This window comes from Eptesicus fuscus, chromosome 1 (assembly GCF_027574615.1).
Source record: "Eptesicus fuscus isolate TK198812 chromosome 1, DD_ASM_mEF_20220401, whole genome shotgun sequence".
Lineage (NCBI taxonomy): Eukaryota > Metazoa > Chordata > Mammalia > Chiroptera > Vespertilionidae > Eptesicus > Eptesicus fuscus.
Window position 1 is genome coordinate 52,942,443 of NC_072473.1, and position 18,185 is coordinate 52,960,627.

An 18,185-nucleotide genomic window follows, 5' to 3' on the forward strand; every position below is an offset into this window, starting at 1 on the left:
GCTACGTTCCCTGCCCTGCGGAGCTTGACAAGGGTGGGACTGGCCAGGTCTGGAACTAGCCCAATGGGGGTGGAGGCCGGCCAGGTCTGGGTCTCACACGATTTTGAGGCGCATGTGGGTAGGCGGGGACTTGACTCTGGGTCCCATGGTGAGCCCCAGACTCTAACAGGAGGAAGGTTTTCATATATATTTTACTAATTTTCTTTCATCTCTGACACTTCTATTATAGAGAAAGGGCAAATAGCAATATTAAATTATTTCCTCTAATCAATTCCCTTTTAATGTGCACGAATTTCGTGCACTGGGCCACTAGTTGAGAATAAATAGGGAGATGAGAAGGGAGGAAAGCTCAGATAGCACACAGACACAGCCCTACAGTTGGTAGTTTGCGGCTCTGCCTGGAGACAAAATAGATTTAAAGATAAGACACAAAGATGGACACTTTAGAATGATAAAGGGGACACTACATCAAGAAAACATAACACTTCTTAATATATATGCACTTAACCAAGGAGCAGCTAAATAGATAAAGCAACTACTCACAGAACTAAAGGGAGAAACAGATAAAAACATAATCATAGTTGGGGACCTTAATACTCCATTGACAGCTCTAGACAGATCAACCAAACAGAAAATCGATAAAGAAATATTGGCCTTAAATGAAACACTAGACCTAATGGAAACAATTGACATTTACAGAACCTTTCATCTAAGAACATCAGAGTATACATTCTTCTCCAATTCACATAGAACATTCTCAAGGACATACTATATGTTGGATCACAAAACTAGCATCAACAAAGTCAAGAAGACTGAAATTATACTAAGGTTATTCTCCGACAATGATGCCTTGAAATTAGAAATCAACTGCAAAAAGGAAGTAATGATCACAATGGCATAAAATTAGAAATAAACTACAATAAAATCAATCTGAAAAATTCAAACACTTGGAGGCTGGCTAGCATGCTATTAAACAATGATTAGGTTACCAAAGAGATCAAAGAAGAAATAAAAAAACATCCTGGAAACAAATGACAACTAAAACACAACAATCCAAAATCTATAGACAACTAGAAAACTACATGCAAAAGAAAGAAGTTAGACCCCCAACTCACACCATGCTCTAAAATTATCTTGAAATTGATCACAGATATAAACATAAGTGCTAAAATTATAAAACTGTTAGATATGGAGAAACTGGAGCCTTCATACACTACTAGTGGAAGTTTAAAATCATATAGTCACTGTGGAAAATAGTCCTATAGTTTCATAAAAAGTTAAACATAGAGTTACCATGTTATTCAGCAATTCTACTCCCAGGTATATATTTTAGAAATCTATAATAATAAAAGTGTAATATGCTAATTAGACCAGACATCCAAACGACCTTCCAGACATCCTTCCGGACAACCTTCCAGATGAAGCTGAAGCTGGGGCTGCAAGGGCCGAGGCAAGCCACTGCAGATGTGAGCGTTGAGCCCCTTGCACGAATTTCATGCATTGGGACTCTAGTATAAAAATATGTACACACAACAATCTGTACATGAATGTTCACAATAGAATCCTATATAAAAAGAGGTAACATGCAAATTGACCATCACTTCAACACACAAGATGGCCGCCCCCATGTGGACACAAAATGGCTGCCACAAGATGGCTGGCAAGGGAGGGCAGTTATGGGTGATCAGGCCAGCAGGGGAGGGCAGTGGGGAGGGACCAGGTTGCAAGGGAGGGCAGTTGGGGGTGATCAGGCCTGCAGGGGAGGGCAGTTAGGTGTGATTGGGCTGGCAGAGGAGGGCAGTTGGGGGTGACTAGGCCTGCAGGGGAGGGCAGTTGGGGTGACCAGGCCTGCAGGGGAGGGCAGTTGGGGTGACCAGGCCTGCAGGGGAGGGCAGTTGGGGGCAACCAAGCCTGCAGGGGAGGATAGTTAGGGCCGACCAGGCTGGCAGGGGAGGGCAGTTAAGGGTAACCAGGATGGCAGAGGAGGGCAGTTAGGGGCGATCGGGATGGCAGGGGAGCAGTTAGGCATCGATCAGGCTGGCAGGGCAATAGTTAGGGGGTGATCAGGCTGGCAGGCAGAAGTGGTTAGGGGCAATCAGGCAGGCAGGCAGGCGAGCGGTTGGAAGCCAGCAGTCCTGGATTGTGAGAGGGATGTCCCAGGATCGGGCCTAAACAGGCAGTCGGACATCCCTCAAGGGGTCCCAGATTGGGAGAGGGTGCAGGCTAGGCTGAGGGACACCCCTCCCCCCGTGCACGAATTTCGTGCACTGGGCCTCTCTCCAGTTATTCAAAATAGCCCAAAGTGGAAAACAACCCAAATGTTCATCAATGGATGAATGCATAAACAAAATGTGGTATATCCATATAGTGGAACATTATTTGGTAATAAAAAGATAAAGTATTGATACATGCTACAACATGGATTAACCCTGAAAACATGCTAAGTAAAAGAAGCTAATCACAAAAGATACTTATTGTATGATTTCAGTTATCTAAAATGTCCAGAATAGGTAAATCTATAGAGAGAGAAAGTAGATTAATGGTTGCTAGGCTGGGATCAGAAGGAATTGGGAGTGATGGGTAATGGGTAGGGAGTTTCCTTTTGGGGTGATAAAAATGCTTTACTCTTAGATTATGGCAAAGATTGCATAATTTTGTGAATATATTAAATCCACTAAACTGTACATTTTAAATGTGTGAATTTTATAGTATATGAATTGTCTCAATAAATGTTAATAAAAATAAAAGGATTACACTAGATGTTTAAGATCTCTTTAATTTCTAGAATTACATAATTATAGAGCACAAACTCATCACAGTTAACATTTAGTCAACTGAAAATGCACACCTAACTGTATGGTGTGGTGACAAAAGGAGGAAATCCAAAAGAAAAACAGAGGTAAAGTACAACTTGGAACACTGATAGCAGCAGACTTTTAGAAAACATCAGCAAACAACTCAGAACAATTGCAAATGAGAAGACTCTTATCAGGCACATATTTTAGGCAGACTGTGAATAGAAGAGAGTCACAAAGATTGGTGTTTCAAGTAGAGGCTATTGCCATAAATAACTGATAGATATTACGTGCAGTGGTAAAATGATGTTTAGTTATATATCAATCTTTTCAACTTCATCCAACCCCACATATATACCAATCACCATCAGTAATGTTACCTTCAGATACAAAACAGGGATTAAAAAAGTCAAATATAGCCGAAACCGGTTTGGCTCAGTGGATAGAGCGTTGGCCTGCGGACTCAAAGGTCCTGGGTTCAATTCCGGTCAAGGGCATGTACCTTGGTTGCGGGCACATCCCCAGTAGGGGGTGTGCAGGAGGCAGCTGGTCGATGTTTCTCTCTCATCGATGTTTCTAACTCTCTATCCCTCTCTCTTCCTCTCTGTAAAAAATCAATAAAATATATTAAAAAAAAAAAGTCAAATATAATCTTACTATAGACCCGGTGCACAAATTTGTATTCGGGTGGGGTCTCTCAGCCTGGATGGCGATTGAGGCCTATTGGGGGCCAGCTGGCTGGGAGGAGGGACCCCAGGAGATTGGCCAGCCGGCGGGGTGGGGGGGAGTGTCCACAGGAGGTTGGCTCTGGGAGCACACTGACCACCAGGGGGCAGCTCCTGCATTAACCTCCTGCCCCCTGGTGGTCAGTGCACGTCATAGCAACTGGTTGACCAGTCGTTCGGGTCGTTCAGTCGTAACCGTCACTTAGGCTTTTATATATATAGATGAAAGGCCAATGACACCTGACTTTCTTCTAATAGATCATAGATTTTGCATTTACATATACCAAATGCCTCACTGTGAGGCCCTGGAGACTATGATACCTACTGACTCTGCTTGGTAAGAAAGCACTTTGAAAAGATTTCTCTCAACAGCCAACTTCTGCATAGTCACTTGGGTCTCAGTGAAGCTGCTCTGCATTAATTTGGCATATAATTGCTCCAAACCCTGGAAAATAAAACAATACTATGTAATAATGAGAATAACAACTGTTACAAATAATTGCCACAGCTAAAATATCAGTGGTAACTTACAGCCACAGCAGCTTGAAAAAATTCATCAGCAATCACAGCATTTCCAACATCCACCCACCCTTTTCCTGTTTTCATAGTCATCTGTAAGAGAGAGATTAGAAAATATATTTTTAATAGCACCTCCTCCAAACTGGTTGAGGAGGGTACTGAAGAAAACATTTAATTTTCTGTCCATATTCAGTAGTGTAATCCACAGAAAACAAAAAGTTATCAGAATTTATTAGAGTTCTGTGTTCTGCTTTGAACTCCATAATTTAAGAGAAATGGTCTTAAGAAAAGCAATAATAAAAATAGCCCAGTGGCATGACTCAGTGGTTGAGCATTGACCAGTGAACCACAGTATGATTCCCAGTAGGGCATATGCCTGGGTTTCGGGCTCAATCGCCAGTGTGGGGTGGGCAGGCGGCAGCTGGTCAATGACTGATGTTTATCTCATCATTGATGTTTCTCTCTCTCTCTCCCTCTCCCTTCTTCTATAAAATCAATAAAATATTTTTTTAATTAATAAACCGGCCAGTGTGACTCAGTGGTTGAGCCTCAACCCATGAACCAGGAGGTCATGGTTTGATTCCCTGTCAGGGGACATGCCCAGGTTGTGGGCACAATCCCGTGTGGGGTGCACAGAAGGCAGCCAATCAATGATTCTCTCTCATCACTGATGTTTTTCTCCCTCTCCCTTCCTCTCTGAAATGAATAAAAAATATATTTATTTAAAAAACATATTTATAAAAAAATTAATAGACTTTCCCAGTTGGAGTGGCTCAGTTGGTTGAGTGTACTATGCACTGAGGGGCTTCCAACTGAAAATTCACACCTAACTGCGTTGCAGGTTTGATCCCCCATCAGGGAGTGTGCAGAAGGTAACCCACTGATGTTTCTTTCTCACATCGATGCCTTTCTCTTCCTCTCTCTCCTTCTCTCTCTTCCTCTCTCTCTCTCTAAGCATGTCCTTGGGTGAGGATTTAAAAAAAAATTTAATATACTAGTACTTGAAAAGACATCCTCTAAGGAAATATTAAAAAGAAAACATTGGGATAATTTAGATAAGACAAAATTCTGAAAAATTAATGCTCACATACATAAAGAAAGTTATATGATAAGCATTCAACTATAAGTCAACAACACCTGGGTTCTAGTTTTTAAATCATATATCTAATAAAATTGTTATTAATCCAACAAATTTTTATTAACTATCTTTTATATGCCAGGCACCCTGAAGAAGCTCACAGTATTGTAACTGACAGACATCTAAATAAATAGTTGATACGAAATATGTACAAATGCTATGGAAGCAAAGAAGAACTAAATGAAGATGAAGAACTGAGCACACACTACAGCCACCCTGTGTGTTATAAGCCCCTAGAAATGCAGTGTGTGTGTGTGAGTGTGTATGCATATATACATATATACATATATAGATATATAGATAGATAGATAGATAGATAGATAGATAGATATAGATATATATAGATATATATATTATACTATAAATTTTGGATACTATAAATTTATATTTAGTATATATACTATAATCTATACTAATAAAAGGGTAATGTGCTAATTAGACCAGATAGACCAGACGTCTTCCAGACGTCCTTCTGGACAAAGCCGCAGCAGCTGTGAGGGCCAAGGGCCGGCAGCACAGGAGAGGTGGCAGAGCAGGAGAGGCAGCAGCATGGGAGAGGCAGCAATACAAGCTGGTCCAGCCCCACAGGTCCCTTTTGCAGAGGTGGCGGGGGAGAGGCCTCGGCGCGGGCCAGTCCCGCACTGTGGCCCCTTCCGCAGAGGCATCAGTAGAGGGGGCTGCGTGGCCCTGGTACAGTGCTGCCCCTTCCACAGAGGCAACCAAAGAGGCAGCAACGCGGGCTGGTCCTGGTGCCATGCCTCCACCGAGGCTGGATGGGGTGTGACCTGCTGTGTCTCAACCTCCCACAGTCCCTCCCACAGCCAGCCAAGCTCCAGATTACCCCCACCCAACAGTGGGAAGGTGGTGGGGCCAGCACTAAGAAGAAAGGGCTGAGGGCCATGACCACAGTGGGCGGCAGAGGCAGCAGCAGTGGGGTGATGGGGCGGCGCCTTCCCCTGATCAGCCCAGTTGCCTCCCATAAGTATGACAACCCCTGATGGCTCCCGGACTGTGAGAGGGGGCAGGCCGGGCTGAGAGACCAACCCAGTGCACGAATTTTCGTGCACCAGGCCTCTAGTTTTAGTATAAACCTTATAGACTATAAATCCCTGGACATGATACATGTAATATTACATATATTATATTAAGTATATCATATTTTATGTATATATTATTTCTAGGAATTTATATGCTAGGATATTCTCTATAAATAAGAGAAAAGATATATATTTTTTTCTTATTCAGTAAAAGTCCTGTCCCTAGCTGGTTTGGCTCAGTGGATAGAGCATCAGCCTGCAAACTGAAGGGTCTCGTGTTCAATTCCAGTCAAGGGCACATGCCTGAGTTGTGGGCTCAATCCCCAGTAGGGGGCAGATAGGAGGCAGCCAATCAATGATTCCCTCTCATCCTTGATATTTTTTTTAATATATTTTATTGATTTTTTACAGAGAGGAAGGGAGAGGAATAGAAAGCTAGAAACATCGATGAGAGAGAAACATCGACCAGCTGCCTCCTGCACACCCCCTACCGGGGATGTGCCCGCAACCAACGTGCATGCCCTTGACCGGAATCGAACCTGGGAACTTTCAGTCCACAGGCTGACGCTCTATCCACTGAGCCAAACTGGCTTTGGCTCATCCTTGATATTTCTATCTCTCTCTTCCTCTCCCTTCCTCTATGAAATCAATAAAAATATACATTTTTTTTAAAGAGTCCTGGAAATAAGGGGCATTTTTAGTTGACCTAAATCCGTGGTCAGCAAACTGCGGCTCACGAGCCACATGTGGCTCTTTGGCCCCTTGAGTGTGGCTCTTCCACAAAATACCAGGGCCTGGGCAAGTCTATTTCGAAGAAGTGGCATTAGAAGAAGTTTAAGTTTAAAAAATTTGGCTCTCAAAAGAAATTTTAATTCTTGTACTATAGATAATTGGCTCTGTTGACTAATGAGTTTGCCAACCACTTACCTAAATTAATGAGGAACCTCTTAAAAATAGACAGCAAATGAAGGGGGGGAAATGGCGGCAGAATAGACAGACATGTCCTGAGCCTTGTCCCGGAGCAGAAAGAAAGAACAGCTGAGAGTGGCACAGGGAGTGTTCGTTGGTGAGTTAAGGGACAGGTAAACTCCAGGAGAAGGTGGGGGACTGCTGAACGGGGTTCCCCTGACAGGGTAGCCCCCACTGCTGCTGGGTCCCCTCCCAGAGCTACGGGCTCAGACATGGAGACCACACCATCTTGAAGGGGAAAGTGGATGTTATCAGAAACTTGAAAAGCTACAACTGCAACAACCACCAAACAGCTGCGAGCCCCACAACACCGGTCCCCAATTGGCGCAAAACGGTGGATTCAGAGGAGTTCTACACCCCACCATGGAAAGGTCAGATTTCGCCAGGGATAAGGAGAGAGAGAACTACATAACCAGACTTGCGGAGAAGAGAGGCCATGGGGAGACAAAGAAACAGCCTGCATATGAAAGAAAAGCAGGCATCACCAGAAAAGGAAGTAAACGAATTAGAGGCAAGCAATTTATCAGAGAAAGAATTCAGAGAAATGGTCATAGGGTGGCTGAAAAGAATGGAAGACAAATTCGGCAATATGAGTAAGAACCAAGAGGAAATGAAGAAGAACCAAGAAGAAATGAAGAATGACATCGCTGCTGTAAAAAACTCAATAGAAAGCATAAAGAGTAGACTAAAAGAAGCAGAGGACCGCATCAGTGAGCTAGAAGACGAGGTGGGGAAAAATACCCAAGTATAGAAGCTTCTAGAAAAAAAACTTAAAAAGCAGGAGGAGAGCCTAAGGGAACTTTGGAACAACACGAAACATAATAGGGGTCCCAGAAGGAGAGGAAACTGAGGAAGGAATAGAAAAGCTGTTTGAAGAAATAATGACAGAAAACTTGCCTGATATAGGGAAGAAAAAACCCACACAAATCCAAGAAGCTCATAGAGTCACAAGCAAAATGAACACCAAAAGACTGACGCCAAGGCACATTATAATTAAATTGGCAACAGCAACGACAAAGTAAGAATCTTAAAAGCGGCCAGAGAGAGAGACAGAAAGTTACATACAAAGGAACACTCATCAGACTAGCAACTGATTTCTCAACAGAAACTCATCAGGCCAGAAGAGAATGGAATGAAATATACAAAGTCATGCAAAGGAAGGGTCTGAATCCAAGAATACTGTACCCAGCAAGGCTATCAATCAAAATTGAAGGTGAAATCAGGAGCTTCACAGGCAAAACAGGACTAAAGAAATTCATTACCACCAAACCAGCAATGCAAGAAATGCTAAAGCGTTTGCTGTAAAAAAAAAAAAAAAAAAAAGAAAGAAATAGGAAGCCAAGAAGGAACACAGGGGTAAAGAATAAAAATGGTGAGAAATAAGTAACTATCAATAATAACTTTAAATGTAAATGGATTAAATGCCCCAATCAAAAGACATAGGGTAACGGATTGGATAAGAAAACAAGACCCACATATCTGCTGTCTACAAGAAACCCACCTCAGAAAAAAAGACACACAGAGACTGAGGGTGAAGGGATGGAAAAAGGTTTTCCAGGCGAATGGAAAAGAAAAAAAAGCTGGGGTAGCAATACTTATATCTGACAAATTAGATCTCAAAGTGAAGGACATAACAAGAGATATGGAAGGCCACTTCATAATACTAAAGGGAGAAATCCAACAAGAAGAAATAACTGGTAAACATATACGCACCCAATACAGGAGCACCCAAATACATAAAAAAACTCCTGGAGGATATCAAGGGAGAGACTGACAGCAATACAATCATAGTAGGAGACTTTAATACACCACTATCACCATTGGACAAATCCTCTATACAAAAAATAAGCAAAGAAACATAAATCCTAAATGACTCACTAGATCAGATGGAATTAATTGACATCTTCAGAACATTTCACCCCAAGCCACAGAATATACATTCTTCTCAAGTGCACATGGGTCATTTTCAAAGATAGACCATATGTTGGGACATAGGCAAAGTCTCTTCAAATTCAAAAATATAGAAATCATATCAAGCATCTACTCAGATCACAGTGGCATAAAACTGGAAATCAACTACAATAAAAACAATCCAAAGAAATCAAACACATGGAAATTAAACAGCATGCTCTTAAACAATGACTGGATTACCAGAGAGATCGAGGAAGAAATAAAAAACATCATCGCAACAAATGACAATGAAAACACAATCCAAAATCTATGTGACACAGCAAAAGCAATCTTGAGAGGGAAGTTCATTGCTCTACAAGCCTACTGTAAAAAACAAGAAACAATGGTAATAAATTGCCTAACCCTACAACTCAAAGAGTTAGAAAGAGAGCAACAAGAAAAGCCCAGTGTAAGCAGAAGGAAGGAAATAATAAAGATCAGAACGAAGATAAACGACATAGAGACCAAAGAAACAATACAAAAGATCAACAAAACCAAGAGCTGGTTCTTTGAAAGGATAAGCAAGATTGATGGACCTCAAGCCAGGCTCACCAAGAAGCAAAGAGACAGGACCCAAATAAACAAAATCAGAAATGAAAGAGGTGAAATAACAACAGACCCCACAGAAATACATAGGATTGTTAAAAAATACTACGAAAAACTCTATTCCAACAAACTGGACAACCTGGAGGAAATGGACATATTCCTAGAAAATACAACCTCCCAAAACTCAATCAGGAAGAAACCAAACACCTCAATAGGCCAATAACTATGGAAGAAATTGAAGCAGTCATCAAAAAGCTTCCAGCAAACAAAAGCCCAGGGCCAGACAGCTTCACAGGGGAGTTTTACCAAACATTCAAGGAAGAACTAAAACCTATCCTCCTCAGACTATTCCAAAAAATTCAAGAGGAAGGAACACTTCCAAGCTCATTCTATGAAGCCAGCATCACCCTAATACCAAAACCAGATAAAGACAACACAATGAAAGAGAATTACAGGCCAATATCCCTCATGAACATAGATGCCAAAATCCTCATCAAAATTCTAGCAAATTGGATCTAGCATTATATCAAAAAGATCATACACCATGACCAAGTAGGATTTATTCTGGGGATGCAAGGATGGTACAATATCCACAAATCAATAAATATGATACATCACATAAACAAATTGAGAGATAAAAATCACATAGTCATATCAGTTGATGCAGATAAAGCATTTGACAAAATACAACACCCTTTCTTGATAAAAAACCCTCAGCAAAATGGGAATAGAGGGATCATACTTCAACATAATAAAAGCCTTATACGACAAACCTACAGCCAACAATCATACTCAATCGGCAAAAACTAAAAGCATTTCCCATAAGAATAGGAACGAGACAGGAATGCCCACTTTCACCAGTCCTGTTCAACATAGTACTGGAAATGCTAGCCATAGCAATTAGACAAGAAGAAATAAAAGGTATCCAAGTTGGAAAAGAAGACATAAACCTGTCATTATTCATAGATGACATGATACTGGACATAGAAAATCCTAAAGACTCCATCAAAAAATTATTAGATTTAATAAATGAATACGGCAATACAAAATTAACACCCATAAATCTATGGCTCTTTTATACACCAATAATGAACTTACAGAAAGAGAAACTAAAAAAACAATTGCATTTACCATTGCAACAAAAAATTATGATACCTGGGAATAAACTTAACTAAGGAGGTAAAAGACTTGTAAAACCACAGGACATTGAAAAAAGAGATAGAGGAAGATATAAACAAATGGAAGAATATACCATGTTCATGGGTTGGTAGAATCAACATCATTAAAATGTCCATACTACCCAAAGCAATCTATAGATCCAATGCAACCTCCATTAATATACCAACGGCATATTTCACAGAACTAGAACAAACTCTCCAAAAATTGATATGGAATAAAAAAAAAAAACACACCCCCATCTCTCTCTCTCCCAATTTTTTTTTGGGGGGGAGGCAACCAAAATTTTTGGTGGCCTTAAAAAAAAACAGAAAAAAAAAAAAACCCCAAAGGCCGCAGCAATCCTGAGAAAGAACAAAGTTGGAGGGATCACAATACCAGATATCAAGCTATACTACAAAGCCATTGTTCTCAAAACTGCCTGGTACTGGCATAAGAACAGACATATAGACCAGTGGAACAGAACAGAGAACCCAGAAATCTACCCAAGCCATTATGATCAATTAATATTTGACAAAGGAGGAAATAGCATACAATGGAGTTAGAGTCAAGACAGTCTCTTCAATAAATGGTGTTGGGAAAACTGGACAGATACATCCAAAAAAATGAAACTACAACACGAACTTACACCATACACAAACATAAACTCAAAATGGATAAAGGACTTAAACATAAGATGGGAAACGATAAAAATCTTAGAAGAATCCATATCTAGCAAAATAGCAGACATACATAGTGAATGCTAAGTGAAATAAGTCACTCGGAGAACAATAAATATCATATGATCTCACTCATTTGTGGAATATAATGAACAACATAAACTGATTAACTAAATTGGATCCAGAGACATAGAAGCACAGAACAGACCATCCAACCTCAGAGGGAAGGTAGGGGAAGGGGGAGGTAAGAGAGCAACCAAAGGACTTGTATACATGCATATGGGCATGGCCCATGGACACAGAGAGTAGGGGGGTGGGGGCAAGTGCCGGGGGGTGGGAACAGCCGTGGAGAGATCAATGGGGGGAAAAGGAGACATATGTAATACTTTAAACAATAAAGAATTTTTTAAAAAAAGAAAAGGAAACATGAATATGCTAAAGGATATGAAATTCTTCCAGTTTACACTAACTTCAACCATTTTCATAGAGTAATGACTATCTCATTGCATCTGTACTTTGTCCTCATTTAATTAGGACTTACCAAAATCCGTCTGTGAATAGCTTCTTCTGAAGCAGCTGAGCCTTCACACATACACAGCAACTTGCAAGCAACATGCCGTACTGCAAAAACAGTAATTAGACACTCATAAACACAAAACATTCATTCTTTTTTATAAACCTATGAAAAGAAATGTGAAATGAAACAAGTATTGTTAAAAATAAGAGTTTTAAAGGCTTTTAAAAACTCTATTAAAAGTACATGATCTGATATTTACCAAATGAATAATTTGCTTAATGCTAGTCAGTCAGATACTGAATTTTCAAATTTTAATTTCTGCAGGTTTTAAGCCCCAAAGACTCACTGAAGATACCTGGTTCCACACGCTGTTTTGTACGTGCTGGCAACAATATAATTCTATGTGGAACAATATAAAGATAGTTAGGGATTAGTCTCCTAAATTTGAAACTTTCTAAATATATTCTTTGCCAAAGATGACATAAAAGTTCTTAAAATATAATTTAGAAAATACAGATATCTTCATTATACAGTTCACTTCCCCTGAAAATAGGAAAGTCTGAATAAGTGTAACCTTGTTTGTATAGTTTCTTTCATCATAAAACATATCCAACTTTTTAAAGGATGATTTCACACATAACTGAACTAGCTGTCTTGATGTTAGGTCTCAGCAGCTATTCTACCTATGCTAAAACCATTTTTTAATTAATATTCAGTTGAAAAGAGATTTTCCCAGCTGAAATTACAGGGTAACTGGAGTAGTTAGATATTTATTATCCATCATGAAATGTAAAATCTATTCATTCCTTAACAAAGTTAATTTATTTCTTAAAAAAATTCAGTAAAATAACTAATAATCATATGTTTACATTGTCTTGCATTTCCAGTTTTTTAAAATTACTAACCTTTATTTTTTCCAAAGTTTACTTATTCTGCAGGTTTTTTTTAAATGTATTTTTATTGATTTCAGAGTGGAAGGGAGAGGAAGAGAGAGCTAGAAACATCAATGATGAGAATCATTGGTTGGCTGCCTCCCCCACACACCCTGCTGGGGATCGAGCCCACAATCCAGGCATGTGCCCTGACCAGGAATTGAACCATGATTCATAGGTTGGTGCTCAACCACTGAGTCACTCAGGCTGGGCTGCAGTTTTCTTAAGGAGCCTGATCTTTCGATTATTTCCCCTCTCCAAAGTTACCTTCAGTACCTCCCTCTCAATTTACTCCTTTCTCTCTACCTTCAAATAAATCCATCTCCCTTCCTTGAAGAAAAAAGAATCAACTCCACTATGTTTCAAGCTTCCATCCCATTTCTCCTCTTCCTTTCATTGCCAAACTTCTTGAATTGATGGTCTATCTACCACCTCTATTTTCTTGCTACTCACTCATCTCCTTAAGCCACTGCAATATTTTTGTGTCCTAACCACTTAGCTAAAACTTCACTACCAAAGATCACCTTCCAGCATGCAACAGACTGAGGATTCTCAGAGGGAAGTGTGTGTGTCGGGGGGTGGGGGATTAAAACAAACAACTTATATGCATACTAAAGGCCTGGTGCATGAATTTGTGCATGGGTGGGGTCTGGCCGGCCTGCCCCCGATCAGGGCTGATCAGGCTGGGCCGGCTGGGGGGCTGCGGACGGTTTGCCAGCTGGCCCTGCCCCCTGGTCCAACTCCCAAACTACTGATCAAGGGGACAATTTGCATATTAGCCTTTTATTATATAAGATGAGCATAACCCATGGACACAGATAATAGTGTTCTGAAGGCCTGGGGAGGGTGTGAAAGTGGGGAGGAGGAGGTCAATGGCAGGGGGGAAGAAGGACATCTGTAATACTTTCAACAATAAAGATGCATTTTTAAAAATAATAATAAAGAAAAAAATCTTTTTAAAATAATTAAAGGAGTAAAAAAAATCACCTTCCATGACTTCACAGCAACATTTCACAGTGATCATAACCTTTTTGAGAAATATACTTCCTTGACATCACAGCTTTGAGCAGTGTCCCTCTGTGGGAAATGTCTCAGTCTAAGAATTTTGCATCTATCCCCACATTCTTGATCCAGCTGTTTATAGTTATCACCAACAAGCCTTTAGACCAAAGGCAGCTGAAGCTGAGAAAGAATGCCGCTTCAGTATGAAGATTTTTTTTATGCCGTTCCTCTATCCTTGTCTTTTCACCAGACTGTTCTTGACGCCTCTACATTATAAACATCTTGGATAGGTGCCTGCTGACTCCTTACATCTGCCTTACCCTACTCCATCAGTGCCCACAGCTTGATAATTGAATTGACTTTAGACAACACATAGTGTTATATGCTCTGGCATTTGTGCATTCTTTTTCTTGCTCATTTACCCATTCTTTCCCAGATCCTCAAGGTATTTTTGTTCTGGACTCTTATCTTGTCCCTTTCACCTACTGTCTACCATAACATGGTATGACAACCCTATCACAACTATGTATTCAATAAATGAATAATGAGTCTTGGCTAGAATATTTTGACCTTCTTTATGTCTCCTACCCTTATTCTTGTTTTTCCAAGATTTGGAAGACTCAAGGTTAAAATTGCACCACTCTGTTCTCTCAACACCATTGGTTCTTAAAATTTGATATACATAAGAATTTTTTTTCTAATTACAGATATACCCAGGTTTCATCCTAAACCTAGTAAGTCAAAACCACCATGGTGGGGCCTAGGCATCTGTAATGTAACAGAATCCACAGGCGAACCTTATTTATACCAATATTTAAGAACTGTTGCTCTTTATTTTCTTCCTCAGAGAATTCAACTACATCTGGGGCTTCAATAATCACCTCCATGTGAATACCTACCAAATCTACAGGGAGGCTGACTTTTCTCATATCGCCAATCTTATTGTTTCCTCAAATACAACAAGTCTAAAATACAATTTATGTCATTCCCCTATTTTGGCTTTCCTATTTCTTTACATTGTTTCATAAGTCTTCATAATAATAAAAACAGTAGCCTATAAATCTTGATGACTTTTTTCATTACATAACATAATCCAGTCACACTGAATTTGTTTTAAGGAGTCAAAGTACTACCAACAACATCTTTTTGGAATAAAAATAAAATTTAAAAAAAAAGATTTCATTCTCAAAAAAAACCACAAAAACTCTTTTAAATCAGAGGCTTCCTGCATGACATCTTATTTTCCACTATTACCTTAAAAGTACTATCTATAATAATAAAAGGGTAATATGCTAATTAGACCAGACATCTTCCAGTCATCCTTCTGGACACAGCCACGGTGGCGGGGGCCGAGGCAGAGGTGGTTAGGGGTGATCAGGCCAGCAGGGGAGAACGGTTAGGGGCAATCAGGCAGGCAGGCAGAGAGGTTAGGGGCGATCAGGCAGCATGCAGAGTGGTTAGGGGTGATCAGGCAGGCAGGCAGGTGAGCAGTTAGGAGCCAGTGGTCCCAGATTGTAAGAGGGATCAGGCCTAAACCAGCAGTCGGACATCCCCCGAGGGGTACCGATTGGAGAGGGTGCAGGCCGGGCTGAGGGACTCCCCTCCATGCACAAATTTCATGTACCGGGCCTCTAGTCCTATATAATAAAGAGGTAATATGCAAATTGACCATCACAACACACAAAGATGGCTGCCCCCATGTGGTCAAAGATGGCCGCCCCCATGTGGACACAAGATGGCCGCCACAAGATGGCCGGCAGGGGAGGGCACTTGTGGGCGATCAGGTCAGCAGGGGAGGGCAGTTGGGAGGGATCAGGTTTGCAGGAGAGGGCAGTTGGGGGGAACCAGGCCTGAAAGGGAGGGCAGTTGGGGGCGATCAAGCCTGCAGGGGAGGGCAGTTAGGGGTGACCAGGTCTGCAGGGGAGGGAAGTTGGGGGCAACCAGGCCTGCCGGGGAGGGCAGTTGGGGGCAACCAGGCCTGCAGGGGAGGGCAGTTGGGGGTGACCAGGCCTGCAGGGGAGGGCAGTTGAGGTTGACCAGGCCTGCAGGGGAGGGCAGTTGGGGGCAATCGGGCTGGCAGGGGAGCAGTTAGGCATTGATCAGGCTGGCAGGGGAGTGGTTAGGGGTGATCAGCCTGGCAGGCATAAGCAGTTAGGGGCAATCAGGCAGGCAGGCAGGCAAGCAGTTGGGAGTCAGCAGTCCTGGATTGTGAGATATATACCCAGTGGGATCAGGCCTAAATGGGGAGTCCGACATCCCTCGAGGGGTCCCAGATTGGAAAGGGTGCAGGCTGGGCTGAGGGACACACACACCCCCGTGCATGATTTTGTGCACCAGGCCTCTAGTATACATAATAAGCACCCAAATATCTGTTTAAGAAGTACTACATGCACAGAGTCAGCACACTGGGAGAAGTCCTAGGGCTGCAGCTCCCACTTCCTCTACCAAATCCCTAGTACTTGACCAGCAGTGAAAAACAGCTAGAGCATTTTAATCTAACACAGTTCACTGTGTAATAAGTTTCTCCACGGATAAGTTTCTAACTATTCCCTCCCTATAACTACCGGAACTAAGGCTTCTAGGAGCAATGATATCAACATTTATCTGAGTTAAAAAGATAGAACTAGTCTTTAAAAACATCCTAATAGAGGAGTGGACTAATAAGTATATTATTGACCTTATTAGCCTTTAATTACTCTATACCTATACTAAAGTTGTATAGTTTTGGTTTATATTTATAAAGATAAATACTTGGTAATAAATTTTGTTACATACAGATAAAATTCATTTATCTTTACAAAGCCAACCAGTCCGGACATTTACCTATTGGACTACTGCCTCAATGTATCCTTTATAATTGGGCAAAATAATTTCCAAAATTACATTGTCACTATCCTTTTTGGAAATCAGTAACTGTGAGCACACTAAACCCTGCCCATTTAGCTTAAGCATTAGAACTTTGCCAGTGAACCACATTTAATGCATCCAAGCAGATGAGCTTGGTTTGTGTTTTTTGTTTTGTTGTTGTTGTTTGCTCTTAGGTAGAAAAAAACTTCTCTAATTTTTCTCAGTACAATGTTCATCAACCAACCTCATGAGGAAACTAATCATTACAGATATTTTAAATCCAAATCCCTCATATAGCAACATTTTTCTTTCTATATTTTCAATGGAAAGAGAAAACTACTATTTGATGGTCCTTCAGAACCCAGATCATCTCTTCTCCAAAGAAAATAATCCATGTCTTTTAACGTCCCCTCAATTTCTCATTTTCCCACCCTTTAATCATCTTTGTTGTTTACGACCAGCCTATTTCTTGCAGTGAAGCTTTATAAACTTTTTTAAATATGGAACTAATTTCGGAAAAATCATAAAACTGAGGAAGGCTCTTTGCTTGCGAAACCACTGTTTATGGGTTGTTTTGCTTAGTTTTATTTTAACAAATTTCCATCTAAGAACTGGTCAAAATATTATTTCAATTGCTGGAACATAACTTGATTTACACTAGTAATAAGAATACTCCTCACAATGAGTCACAAAATATATACATACATTTAGCTTTCTGCTCTTTACTTATAACTAAACCGACTCTCTTGGTAACTGCCCAGTTCCACAGGTTTACAGCCATTTCTTCAACCTAGACAAGAGAAACATTTTCTTAGCCAGTTAAAATACTGTCCATCTCCAACAATATTTTCTTCCTTGTATGTTTTATGCTACTGTGACTATTGTGGGTCACTTACAGGCCATCCATAATCTAGTCATATTCTATCTTTCATCCCCAAAACTTACCCACTGTTATAATAATTATCTTACTGTCTCATAAACACAACTTGTCCATTTCTTTCTATGCACCTTTATTCATAATGTTGGCTTTACCTGATATATCTCCTCCCATTCCCTTTACATAACTCAAATCAACTTCATTCTCACCAAGAACATCCATGACACTTTCAGCAATCACTAGTCTACAGTGATCTCTCTCTTCCTTGACTTCCTATATTGATTGAGTTTCACATAATTGAGCAATTAATTATGCTATTGTGTATCATTTATTCTTTATTTTAGTTGTTATTCTTATTTCCAATCTAGGCTCCTTGATATCAAAGATCATGTCTTATAAAACTTATAGTACCTGTCAAAGTCCTAAATAAAGAATATATACTCAAATAATAAAATTTATTGTTTTACTATGTTTTGTTGTAGAGAGTAGAGAGCAA

The 18,185-nt window shown here is 40.5% G+C and overlaps 1 protein-coding gene across 1 annotated transcript in view; it reads right to left on the reverse strand.

Annotated features, from left to right (window-relative positions):
* TEX11 (testis expressed 11) overlaps positions 1 to 18,185 on the reverse strand; it is a 479,256-nt gene that overhangs the window by 437,116 nt on the left and 23,955 nt on the right. Inside the window, exons 3-6 of the mRNA XM_054718924.1 lie at positions 17,518 to 17,602; positions 12,056 to 12,135; positions 4,052 to 4,132; positions 3,846 to 3,965 (exon numbers count right to left, since the gene is read on the reverse strand). Of these exons, the coding sequence (XP_054574899.1) occupies positions 3,846 to 3,965; positions 4,052 to 4,132; positions 12,056 to 12,135; positions 17,518 to 17,602 (366 nt within the window). The remainder of the gene's footprint in view (positions 1 to 3,845; positions 3,966 to 4,051; positions 4,133 to 12,055; positions 12,136 to 17,517; positions 17,603 to 18,185) is intronic.